General features: G+C 40.2%; 1 protein-coding gene across 2 annotated transcripts in view; it reads right to left on the minus strand.

The window, feature by feature from the left end:
- psip1a (PC4 and SFRS1 interacting protein 1a) overlaps positions 1 to 12,787 on the minus strand; it is a 15,541-nt gene extending 2,754 nt beyond the window's left edge. The window contains exons 1-16 of one of the 2 annotated variants that reach the window (XM_008287403.1): positions 12,720 to 12,787; positions 12,187 to 12,276; positions 11,942 to 12,018; positions 11,244 to 11,382; positions 9,969 to 10,058; positions 9,506 to 9,625; positions 8,398 to 8,457; positions 8,234 to 8,294; positions 7,833 to 7,926; positions 7,398 to 7,581; positions 7,195 to 7,274; positions 6,888 to 6,943; positions 6,619 to 6,689; positions 4,163 to 4,264; positions 3,871 to 4,072; positions 440 to 536 (exon numbers count right to left, since the gene is read on the minus strand). In XM_008287403.1, coding sequence (XP_008285625.1) covers positions 440 to 536; positions 3,871 to 4,072; positions 4,163 to 4,264; positions 6,619 to 6,689; positions 6,888 to 6,943; positions 7,195 to 7,274; positions 7,398 to 7,581; positions 7,833 to 7,926; positions 8,234 to 8,294; positions 8,398 to 8,457; positions 9,506 to 9,625; positions 9,969 to 10,058; positions 11,244 to 11,382; positions 11,942 to 12,018; positions 12,187 to 12,258 — 1,505 coding nt within the window. In that variant the 5' untranslated portion in view covers positions 12,259 to 12,276; positions 12,720 to 12,787. The remainder of the gene's footprint in view (positions 1 to 439; positions 537 to 3,870; positions 4,073 to 4,162; positions 4,265 to 6,618; positions 6,690 to 6,887; positions 6,944 to 7,194; positions 7,275 to 7,397; positions 7,582 to 7,832; positions 7,927 to 8,233; positions 8,295 to 8,397; positions 8,458 to 9,505; positions 9,626 to 9,968; positions 10,059 to 11,243; positions 11,383 to 11,941; positions 12,019 to 12,186; positions 12,277 to 12,719) is intronic. The other variant, XM_008287412.1, reaches the window with a different exon arrangement.
- Positions 12,788 to 13,344: the final 557 nt, after the last annotated feature.

Consider the following 13,344-nt stretch of genomic DNA (forward strand, 5'->3'; position numbering starts at 1 on the left):
ATTGTCATTTAGTTTCTATTGAGTCCATTAAAACTGCAGTAGGCAGAAAATCTGGACACGGCAAAACAAACAAACACCATATTTTGAAAATATAACTCCCCTCCCATCACACAATTGTGAGAATATGCACATGCTTCAAATGTGCAAAAACAGTCGAGCTAAAAAAATAAGATTCGAACCCCGCTCTCCTGAATGAAAGCCCTTTCACTCTGGGTGAAAAGACCGGTCTCCCATTACAGCTTAGATTTTATAGAGTCGGAAAATGAAGCCAAGAGGAGGTGCAAAAATCTACTTTTCTCTCAGAGCACTTGAACATGCTGAAATGCTACTGTGGAATTTTTTTGCCCAGTGAGGCCAAAACAACTGCCTACCCCAGTTTTAAGGGGATGATGGGATCACGATCATCCACTGTGACTTGTTTGTGTGTTGTGTTAACTACCTGTGATTTTCTTCTGCTGATGGGTCTTCAAGAAGCTTCTCTCTCTCCGTCTCCTGCTTCTTTTCCTCAGGGCTGATATCGCCATTTGTCACCTTGTCTTTGGGCGAACAAGAGAGACACACAGACTCAGACAGAATATCACCACGCGACCTTCACCACCACAGAGAGGAGCTCACAGGAGCATGTGATGACACATGCAGCACTCCAGACCTTACTGAGATAAATACGATTTTCCATCCATTTGCCATGCTTCGCTTTAGAAGAAGACCTTTCACAGAGATACGTATTTGGGTGGTGGTAGAGTACGTACAAGCAGGGATGTGGCTTCAAATGTCTGATTGCAGTCACTGTTTCTACAGAGAATACTGACCACAGAGGTCCTATGACAATCCCACTGGAAAGGAGAGTGGAAACCGTTGGCAAGCAGAGCCTCAATGTCTCTGTTCTGTGGTCGGATGTCCTATGTGAGTCAGCCGGTCATAGTGGATTTATAAGTAGACATTCCTTATAGTGCAACTTTATCACCTGACTAACTGTTACAACTGTTCAATGCCTTGTGCTGTAATACAACAAACACTAAAAACAAACAAAAAAACAAATAATAATAATAATTCTAATAAAAAATAGTGGCTCTTATAAAAACTTTTTTTTTTTTTACTTTAATGGCCCACTGATGAAAATCTTTTTTTTTTTCCCCCTGTCAATGTGTCCATTCGAGGTGTGTCAGAAAAATTTCAGGACTGGTGTCAAAAGATATATTTCAAACTTTATCTACATGTTTTCCCCTTCAGAAGATCAACCAGCACATCTACAAAGAGATCCTGTGGCGTTTGGAAGAAAAAGAAGTAAAGGCACATAGAATTAGCAAAAAGCAAAATAAAAAGGGCAAGTGAAAAGCTGTGATATTGAAATGTGGACTTATGTTTTCTGCATATCTGAACTTTATTGAGCAATTGTTTTCAGACTAAACAGATTTACAAGGTGCGTCAGAAAAATTCCAGGACTGGTGTCACAAAAGATAGATTTCAAATCCAAACTGCAAGCTACAAGTTTTCCCCTTCAGACGATCAACCAGCACGTCTACAAAGAGATCACCATGACAACGCGCCTGCTCACAACGCCCTGAGCATCCAAACGTTTCTGGCTGAGAAGAACATCGCCGTGCTGGGGCAACCTCCCTACTCATCCCACCTGGCTCCGTGGGATTTTTCCCTCTTCCCCAAACTCAAGGGGGTCATCAAGGGGACCCGTTTTGAAGACGTGGACGACATCAAGATGGCTGTGACGACGGAGCTGCGGAGGATCCTGGAAGAATCCTTCCAGGAGTGCGTGGCGGCGTGGCAGAGAAGGCCGGGAAAGTGTGTTAGACTCCAGGGGGATTACTTTGAAGGGGGAAAACTCGTAGTTTGTAGTTTAGATTTGAAATGTAGTGTTTGTGACACCAGTCCTGAAACTTTTCTGACACACCTCACATAATGTTTTTATGTGCTGGCAGATAGAACATGAACAAAATAAGCAGCTCAGCATTTCCACTATGAAACTGCAGGGTACCAATGTCAGTCTCAAAGATACAGTTTCAGACCTCTGGGGTTTCATATGGAACAAACCTATTTGTCAGACATGGTTTTTCAGCTTTAAACGTGTATGGCTGAATACCAAAGATATTATTATATTCGTACAACTTGCCCCTGTGTGGCATAGGGTAGTTTTACAGTGTTTGAGCATAACTGCAGGTGAGCTGGTGTGCTCCAGCTGCAGTGGGAGGGGAATGGTGAGTGACGAGAGAGACAAGGACTTTATGGATCTGTGCATTCTAGAGGAAGTAATGTTGTTGAGGTATATCTAAACCATTTTAGAGTAGCAGGGATTATTTTAATGGGAAAAAACTTAGAAATATGTAACTTTGATTTACTGAGATGAGTTTATAGGGGTTTAATCAGTGAGCAAAGAGGGACTTTAACCACTCATTTTTACCTTGTATACAACATATCATGAATAATGGCGATCAGCACAAATTCACAGATGTACAAATGTTATCACAGTAGAAAATAAATTCAAATATGGTGTCTCCACTGCATTATAATCCTAACCACAGTCTGTCAGCGCCATAATACACATGTCCTTCTTTAAATTTTTATTTTTGTTAAAGAAAGGCCAATCATAAGCATATATGGTCTGTACAGATTAACTGTAATAGAATATTTGACAACATTTTGTTTAAAGTCGGTTCTTAGCAAAGTGTGGTATATATAAATACTACAGAGGTTAAAACATCCTCATCAACAACATTTTCACTTTTGAACTCCGAGAGGTGCTACAGAGTCCGTCTGGCAAACAAACGTGCATTTAAGAATTTCTCCATTCCAAGTGCCATCGATATTTTTAACTCTGCAGTTTGATTGGCAGAATTTTTTAAGACGACTTTTTGCTCATTTCCCAGCCTTTATTTAGGGAACAGGACATACAGTAAGTCAATGTCACGGAGGCCCTGACTTGGAGTACATCCAACCCCTAATCACAGGTTGCAAACCAAGTGAGGAACTCTGACTGATGAGATTTCAAGCCACAAATATTGACACAAACTGTGTAATGTAATTTTAATTATGTGTTTGTTTTACTAATTGCGTGTCTTATGTCACCCTGGAGGACAAAGATATATTCTCTTATATGTGCAGTTTTGGTATTAGTGATTTTTTTTTTAAACTTATGGACACAAGAAGAAAAAAATTCCAACACCATCAAGCCCCTCCTGTTATCCAGTATATGTGTGTAGTGCCCAACAGCTGTGAGACCAGGACTAAAAGCTGCATTGACAGAAAAGAAACTACAAAAATACTACAGGCATTTCAGCATATTCTGACACTAAGTCTGTATTGATGCATGTTTTTGCAGATCATTTGTACCAGTGATACTACTGCAGGGGAGTTAAAACCAGAAAAAAAGAGATAAGCTGGTAGGATGAAGAGCTGCAGGCAACAGTAATACTCCAAACCTGCAGGGTTAATCAAGGTGAGCAACACCTTTATCTGCACCTGTCACACGAAATCCACTCACATCACATCTGCTGATGCTGCCGTTATCCCAACCGGAAGGGAAACTCAGCTGGAGTTAAACCATTTGAAATGTGCACAAAGAGTGAGCCAGTGTCCCAAATACTTCATTGCCAATGTGCGCGGTCGCAGTTAATGTGTTCATGATCAAATTCTTCACAGATTCGTTGTTCATTGACAGACTGAGTCATGAACTCCAAAAGCTGAAACAAGCGACTCCACTGAATTAGAAAACCTTAAATAACCAAAACTTCAGGCAGAACGTCAGACATCTTGTTTCAGTGGCATCAATAAATGTACTGAACATGTGACAATCATCAGCGTATGTGTTCCAGCCAATGGAAAGAAGCACAAAATAAGAGCACTGATAACGAATAGTACCTGAGTTGTTTTCTTTGGCTTGCTCAACTCTCTTCAGCGCTCCTTTCTTCGCTTCTTCGTGCTGCCGTTGTTCAGCTAAAGACTTGTTGAGCACCTGACTGAGCACACAGTCACCTTCTCCAACCAGAAACATACTCTTAAACTTGTTATACAACATGGTGGCCTTGTCCATGACATCCTGGCTGGCCTTGAATCTGCGGATCTAAAACACAAATAAACGCTTGCATTAGCGCTCAGCAACTTAATCATTTACAACAACCTGGTTATAAACACATTCTGCGTCCGTGTCTACCTTTTTGAGCGTTGCAATGAGTTCGCTGTGTTTCTGCAGGTGCTGGGTTGTGACCTGAAGGGCGCCAATCTCATCCAATGCGTCCAAACACTTCTTTACATCCTAGTGAAGTGAGGGCAGGGAAGGTCGACAACAAAGGTGGCATTGAAGGAAGAAAAAGAAGTAAAGGCACATAGAATTAGCAAAAAGCAAAATAAAAAGGGCAAGTGAAAAGCTGTGATATCGAAATGTGTACTTATGTTTTCTGCATATCTGAACTTTGTTTGAGCAACTGTTTTCAGACTAAACAGATTTACGAGGTGCGTTAGAAAAATTCCAGGACTGGTGTCACAAAAGATAGATTTCAAACCCAACTGCAAGCTACAAGTTTTCCCTTTCAGACGATCAACCAGCACATCAACAAAGAGATCCTGCGGCGTTTGCTTCATTCAGTGTGTGAGAAGAGGCGAGAGTTGTGGTAGGACCAGTCAACGCACATGCTCACAATGCCCTGAGCATCCAACAGTTCCTGGTTGAGAAGAACATCGCTGTGCTGGAGCAACCTCCCTACTCACCCCACCTGGCTCCGTGGGATTTTTCCCTCTTCCCCAAGCTCAAGGGGGTCAGCAAGGGGACCCGTTTTGAAGACGTGGACGACATCAAGATGGCTGTGATGACGGAGCTGTGGAGGATCCCGGAAGAATCCTTCCAGGAGTGTATGGCGGCGTGGCAGAGAAGGCTGGGGAAGTGTGTTAGACTCCAGGGGGATTACTTTGAAGGGGAAAACTCGTAGTTTGTAGTTTGGATTTGAAATGTAGTGTTTGTGACACCAATCCTGAAACTTCACTGACACACCTCGTAAGGTAGCTTCAATGTTTATCTGTTTTCTTGAAATATGTTAGATGATGTGTGATCCGCTTTGAGCACCATTAAAAAATGGAACAACTGTGCTTAAACTGCACAAAAAACTACCTCACAAGAAATGACAATCTGATTAATTTGAAAACAATTAAACAGCAACAAATACAACAAATTCCAAGACTAAACTTATGGAACTGTATTTTGGATAGTCCACAAACAATAGAACATTTTAAAATGAAAGTAGACACAAATATGTGCTGTTGCATCTAATAAGGACTGCATCTAATGGCACCTTTCATCAATTAGTTTGCCAAATAATTTGACTACTATTTATTTTATGAAACATCAGAAAAAAAGCCCAATAAAATTTCGTACAGACCAACATAACATATTCTTAATTTATTTAACCAGGCAATGTTTGATATTTTAACCACAAAAAATATTGTTTATCAGAAATGCTGCAAGAAAAATAATTACAAAAATCTGATTTCACTGACTGTTTTTTTCTTGCTCGCCATCAACCGACATTTTTTAAGGCTTCGTTTCAGAATCAAAACTTATTCCAAACTGTCCAGCCTGTTGACCAGTGTCCTAGTGTGTTTTGTAAGTCATTTTAAGGACGTTATTTTGTGTCACAGTTGAAACATCTGACTCTCACATTACTGAGATGCTTCCACAGTCCAGTTTCAGTAAATGACTGACTCATCATGACACTGTCTTGTTCCTGGGTCAAGTTTAAGTTTTCCTACTCCATAGGTCAAGGCCAGACCTAAGCCGCAAACGCAAATCAGTGTGAAGGAGAGAATCTGTGTGCAAGAGTTTAAAAATAAGAAGGGAGAACCAGGGTCTTTCACCTTAAAACATTTTCACAGAGGAGTATTTATCGCCTTCATTTAAAGCCAAAAAAAAAAAAACAACCAAAAAAACAGAACAATGAGAAATTAAATCTAAAAAAACAAACAAACAAACAAAAAACCTTCTTTTACTAGTTTTGTTCACTAGGGTTTCATTTACTCATGCCTAACTTAGATTTCAGATTTCTGTCAAATAAGGTAACAGACTCATTGCCTTTACTGTATTCAGAGTGATCACGCTTACAGTCATGCACAGTCACACCAAATCAACCCACTCTGAGGCAGGAAAACCCCAGAGGAGCTATCACACAGTTTTTTTTTGGCTCTCTGTGATACAGTAAATTCCACAAGAAAGTTCTTGACGGGGACAAATACGATACTCTCTGGGAAAAATAGGACATGTACCTCTCAACAAGAGGTGATAACCTGCCTTGGTTATGAGCTACGGTTTCTGAAAACAATATTCTCATTTTATAGTCCCTGGTGCTATGCTCCTATCCTCTCAACTGCTCCTGTTCATTATATTGTTATATATTTTGTAAATGTGTGTATTGGTGTTTTGTTTTGCATTAAAGAAAAGCATACATCGACAGCATTATACGGACAATCAGCATGAAATGCTTTAACAAAGTGCTGTGTCTGAAGTCTTCTCTCGCTGTCGATTCAGCACACAAAGGCGAAAACATCCATTTATGAAGTTGTCAGAGGAGACAGACAGACTCATGTAAGATAACGTGTTTGACAGTGATCAATGGAACTTACAGGGTTGTCAATTTTCAGTGAAACTTTGATGTCACTGTGCAGCCTCTGGAGTTTCAAGTCAGTCGACATTTCTGAGTAAAGGGAAAGAGAAAAGAAACCAGTGTTCCTCTTAAAACAATACTTTTTAAACAGAATTTTACTCAAGTTCAAATTTAACAAAATATCTGTAAACATAATTTTAACCTGTCCAAAAATAAAATAAAATTCAATCTATTAGAAATGATCATTCACATCATTGAGCAACATTCAATTGGAATTCAAATGATCACCTTTTTTCTTGGCTCCTGTCTTCTCTTCATTTTTCTTGCCATCATCTTTGTTTTGTCTGAAAGAGTGTAATAACCACAACGTGTCAGAAATCCCCCACTGGCCTCACAGTTAATGCACCCACAGCAACTTTGGAAAACTTCCAATCCTCCAATTCCTATCTCTATACCGTCAACCTGCCAATAAAGGCATGAAGTGTCCCCCTTCTACATATAAACCGTCCATTCCTCCAGTAACAAGTAATATAACCATCCATATAACTTTTCAGGCATTGGTGACTTCTGCTGGGTACTGTGTGTGTAAACGTACTCTCTCAATTCATCTGCTTTCCGCCGTCGCACGTCTTTGTCCAGTTCTGAGTTTTGTTGTTTTTTTCGGCCTTTGTTTTTCTGAAATCAAAATCATGCACATGAAAACATCACGCTGACTGCAACAACAGCCTTTATTAGAAACAATGTTGGTGCTTCAGTGCTGAGAACTTGTGTAGACACTTGCACGGAGCGGATACTTGCCTCTTCGTCGTCAGAGCCAGAGGAGCTGTCGTCCTTCGACTGTTTCTTCTTCTTGGTTTCAGGCTCCTTTGCCTCTGCATCCTTTCCTTTGCTGTCCTCCTTCTTCTTTCTCTTCTCCTCCTCTCCACTTTGGGACTTATCCTCTAGTGCCCGCTTTCTCTTTTTGTCCAACTCACCAGTGTCCCTGAAAAGAGGAAAAGACATGTTTTTGTTTTTAGATGTTGCTGTCCTAATGGTCTGTGAAATTACAGTTTCTGTGCTCTATGAAAGGACTGACAGTTTGACAAACTTACATTAAAAAAAAGTACATTTACAGAACTTCTGTTCTCGATGCAGGAAAAATAAACGTGGGCAGACAGCCTAAGCAATGGTAATGTACAGAAAGCAAACGTGAGGTTTATGTGAGAATTCTGTGCCGTGTTTGCTGATAGTTACATTTCACTTCCAGAGCCTTGCTGGTCCTGCTGCTGAAGCAAAAGCAACTTCTCACTTTTGGGTTTCCTGCCTCTTCGTTTTGGACCTTCTCCACCTGATTACATGTGCAGACACACACGACATAAATTCAGTTTGTGCATATGAAGTTAATACTCAGAATTCTACTAACATTTGGCATTACATTCAAATAAAGTCCTAGTAATGCTTGCTAAGGGTTGCCAGTGTGTCTAATGTATCCACTTATTACACAGTATATATCCATCTCCTGCCTATGTGTGTCTGTCTTATGGTCACTCTCAAACAAACTGTGTGTACAGCAAACCTTAAGTTGATGTCATTTGGATTAATCATCATCTTGAGGGCCAAAAGTCACAAACAGCATCCCAGGACATACAGCCTACCTGAAGGACTGACAGGACTTGCTGGCGCGTCATCTTTTTCAATCTCCTGCTCCCCATCAGTCTAAGAAAAAAAGTTAAAACATGGGTTTTAAAATATTTCTTGTAATCTGTTACTATTAATTATATGCTTTCTGAAACCAAACCATTTAATGAACACCACCAACCTTTTTCTTTCTTCCTCTCTTGGGTTTGGGAACATCTGCCGATTCTTTCTGAGTGGGGCCCTAAAATTTGACACGATTCAATAATTTTATTACAGTTGGCATAATGCTGTTTTTTCCCCTTTCTTTTTTTTTTTTAGCTGTGTCCGTAATTCATTTCAACGCGACAGTAGAAACTGCAGCAGTAAGAGGAGAAGAAGCTGGGTCAAAAGATCGTGGACATTGCATTGGTCGGCCTTTGATTAGGGATCAGTGACACCATCTAGTGTATAACTGGTGTATTACATCTTATGCAATATTAAATGTGCATTCACTACAGATGTGTCCCAGGTCTACTTTAGGATGTTACTGCCAATTTAACTTCATCTTGAGAGAGAAGATACAGCTGTACTTATTTGTATTTTAGAGTTGTGAGCGTTTTCTTTGCGGACTCCGCCATTGAGCACAAGGGCACAACAACAGCACAAAAAAAATAAAAAATCTATTGTTTTTTAGTCAGACATTTGTAGGTCTTAGAACTTCTGTATGAACTTGTATGTACTGCAGAACTGGGACACAGCTTGTGATGTGTTAAAATATAGCAGACAAAGCAGGAGGAGCGTAGTAATAAAATACAATCAGTCTCATCTTGAATAAAACTACATTAAGACATTAACTCAGTCCCAACTTACCTTTCTCCAAAGTACACAGAAAGCCATGCAAAAATAAAATAGCATCAACTGATTGCAAACAGTAGAATTTTGCAGTATATTGACAGGAAAAGGGAAATGGAAAGTGCTACCACAAAATGTCAGGATGGTCTCAGACAGAGAGAAAACAGAACAAAATGCACCTTTTGTATTTTTGCTTTAGTCAGACACTGAATTTTGTCTAAATTGATTTGATCCGGAGACATTCTAGCACAATGTGAGCCCTTAGTGCTTCCCTGATATCATCATTCTAAATAAAACATCAAGCACCGACAGAACTTTGTGGCCACCAACAAGAATTTTGAGTCAAACAGAAAAAACCACCAATTGAAAAAAACCACCAAGTGTCACATGCTTTCCCACGGAGAGGGGGTGAGATGACCTGCACCGCTTTATGGTAACCCAGCATGCAAAGTACGTACATCCTGGTTCTGAGGACCCTGCTCAGAGATCAGAGACCCTTCCTCCTCCTCATCATCCTCCTCCTCATCATCCTCCTCCTCCTCATTCTCATTCTCCTGCTCAGCCTCACTTCCTGGAACCTGAATGCACCCAAGACACAGCATAGGACGCAGTGTGGTGGGGTAAACGAGTCTTGAAAGGGAGAAAAGTTAGCGAGTATTCTTCTGGAGCACATACTATTCTTTGCACACATGCCTCTTCAGCTGTAATCAAAGAATGACACTCGTGACTTGTAAACCGTGTCCTGCAGTGATATGTAATTCAGTATGAAGCAGACACACAGAGAAAGACTTTCGAGACAGCAACAAAAAAAAAAAAGAAGAAGAAGAAGAAGAAAGAAGCTAAAAACACAGGAACAAACCAGTAGAATGTCAATGCAGCGGAGCGACTGTATATGTTTACTTTGGAAAGACAGAAGCTTACTTTGGATTTCATCCCCTTGTCATCTGCATCCTCTTCTCCTTCTGGACTGCTGTCTGAATCCTTCTCAGCAAAAGACTCAGGAGGGACCGGCTTCAAACAGAAGAAGAATTCGGTTAACCCTGTGAACCCCTAAGCCTGCCCACAGGTTTGAAATGCATGTTGCAGTTTTAAAAAAAACAATAAAAAGCTACACCTCTTAGCAGAGCTTGAAAGTGTAAAAACAGAACTAATAGTCAGACTTTCAACTTTCCAACAGTCCTTGAAATACTCAACGTTGATGTGCCGCTCCGTTGGGAAAGATTAAAGTCGAGATATTTTATAAAAAAAGGTCTTTATTCTACACGTATTACTTGTGTTTAATGAGCAGAGGATGAAGCCCTCACTCTGACTAGAACTAGACTAAAAAATCTGTGTTCCTATGACAAAAGTTTAGGGACTTTCAGGATGAACTGCAGGCCGTGTTAGGAGACAGGTATCAAAAAACATAAAACAGAAGTAGCAAAATGTCTACAGTATGTAAAGGCCCCATTTCTTTAGTGTTGGTAACACCCGTGGAAACATGGAAAAATGTTCTACATGTTGATTTCAACGTTATTCCGTTTTGGTAAAACAAATAATCAAAGGAGATACTCTTTAATGACTTTTTTCTTTGCATTATAACTTTGTTATGCTAGACAAAAGATATTTTTGAGCAATGTGAAGAGGAGTTGAGAGAGTTCAATGAGACAACTGGGGAAAACAATAATAACGATGGGGGTCTAAATCAGCGAAGTTACTCCTGGTAGTAAACCTTACTACAGCTGCTTCCTACTAAATCCATCATCAGTTCTCCTTTACAAAAAAATATTATAAAATTAAATGTGATTCAGCTGAAAAAAGATCCTGAATTTGCATTAACAAGGTATTAATGTTGTGAAGGAATATATCTCAAGATTTTGTTTCTGCCAGGTACGTGGAAATTTTTAAAAACTATAGGTACACTATGGTGGCCCATTTATGTGAGTGAAGCCTGAGGGAACGTAGCCAGTGGGCTTGCGTGCTAATAACGCAGAGGGTTTGATCCCCTTATGGGCCAGTCAAGCTTTCTTGAATTTGAAGTATCTATTTAACTAAACACATGGGGTTGCAAAATAAAGATAAAAGCAAATACAAGTGCATGCACAATAAACTGCCACACTCAGTGGAGTAAAGCAGTATCTGAGTTACAGTCAATCCAACCCCAAGACCAAAGTCTAAAGGAGACGTACTGAAAAGACAAAGAGAAGGCAGACATACCTTGGGTGCAGTAAGTTCTACTTTTGGGTTGTTCTCTATTTCCCACAGTCCTTCGTTGAAGCCTTTCCTCTTGTTGGGCTTGGCATACTTCTCTTTGTTAGGCTGATATGGAAAGATATCTTTTGGGCCAAGAAATGCCCTGTAGAAAAGAAAACTATTTTAAGGGTATTTGTACATCTGACACTTTCTGAATCATTAAAAATGTAGTATGGGTTTACTATGAAGTAGAGCAGGAGCACCCAGTGCCACAACAGGCAGGTAACTGTTCAGCCCCTCATCAAATATTAATGTATTAAAGAAACAATGTCCCTCAACAGAGCGCAATGACAACTCAATAGACAACTGAAGGAAAGCACGATATAAATGCAACCATTTACTATTTAAAATAATACATTTGGAATAAAAAAAATAATAATAATACTGCCTTAACCACTGTAGTTCACTTACTTCTCAACAATTTCAATAAAGATTTCAAGTACATTGAAATTCTTATTCATCATGTGATTCACCAGTACTTTCACTGAAGAGATTCTATGACAGGCTATTGCATGGACAAATGTCTACATATGGTTAAACAGGCCATGCATTTCCTCCAATATATCCTATTTTGTTTGAGAATTCAGACTAAGTGAAACACTAAATGCTCATCTAACTCAAAGGCGTTGACACAGACAGTTAGGTTGTGGTCTGTTACTAACGTTTCATGGGTGCCGAAGAAGAAAATGGGAAACTTGATGTTGGATGGTTTCACTGCACCGTCTGGGACTTCATCGATCTGGCAAAGACAGACAGGAGAGGAAACTAAAAGCACAGAATTGCAACATACTACATGCATGTGTGTCATTTGCACATGCATTTTACTCATAAGGCACATTTAATTAACCTAAAATCAGTGGCACTTGTTTAAATATTTGCATTTCCTGTGATTGAGCCCCAGACTTACTCTTGCAGGCCAGTGTGGATAACCCTTCATCTTGGCAAAAATCAGATCACCGGGTTTCCAGTCTCGAGCCATGTTGGATGTATTACCAAGCTGGAAAATAAAGCAAACGTACACTTAGATAAAACCATGTGCACCTTGATTCACATAAACCCCACTGGGGTGCATGAGACACGCACTCACTCGGTGCCCCTCCCCCTTAACCGCAACCAACATCCTTCATAGTCCACAGTTCATTCAAACATGACAGTCAGGTTTACTGAGACATAAATAGTCCTGCGTTTCTCACAGTCACGGAATGTACCCAAGCTAATCTCACCGACACCTAATAATACGTGAAAGGCACGTTAACGAGCATGAACACGATGTGAGTAAAGCCTCATCAACAAACACACACTCTAGCTAGCTTGTAGCTGTTAGCTGCTAGCTAAAGTACAACAGTTCCCTCTATTAACCTCTAGTGAGTGCACACATCTACAAGAAAGCAGGGCATGTGTCGTAGTTAAGCAAATTCTTTAAATATCGTAAATTTTTACCAGGAAAACGCTGCTGCTTTTCCGCACAGTCGGATGCACGTTTTCCGCTCCCGCGCAGGACGTCGACGGACTGTACCATTACACAGCAGGACGGGGGTCTGTTATAATTACATGTCGCTAAATAAGCAGTTTTTCCTTTAAGAAGCAGCACCAACAGCTTTAACACACTTAAAACAAATACCAATTTCGTATGAAGTTGCAATGGAGGTCAACATTACGATAAAATCACACTTATAGGCAGAAATATTTGAGAACATAACCACGCCGATCGTCTCACCGCTTCGAAGATCGTCTATTTGGGTTGACGGACGTGTCTTCGTAAAGTGGGCGTTGTCATCCACGCATGCGCTTTAATCCACAAGTTAATTAATAAATCTAGCCACGTTTAATTTCGTTGCCATAGAAACTGGTTAGGGGCAGGCTTACAGCATTTACACAAATCATGAAGTGTACGTTTAGAAGTGCAGTATATTTACCTTTGTTCCACTTGTTTCTGGTACTTTAAAAAAGGATCAGAGTGGGAGCTCTGCAGATATTTGTCTGTCTTGGTGCTGATGCTGAGGATGTCACTGCTGCAGTGTGCATTGTCTTTACCTGCAATTGTGTTCAGATCCTTTACTGAAGT

The sequence above is a fragment of the Stegastes partitus genome, unplaced genomic scaffold (assembly GCF_000690725.1).
Source record: "Stegastes partitus isolate 25-593 unplaced genomic scaffold, Stegastes_partitus-1.0.2 Scaffold11, whole genome shotgun sequence".
NCBI lineage: Eukaryota > Metazoa > Chordata > Actinopteri > Pomacentridae > Stegastes > Stegastes partitus.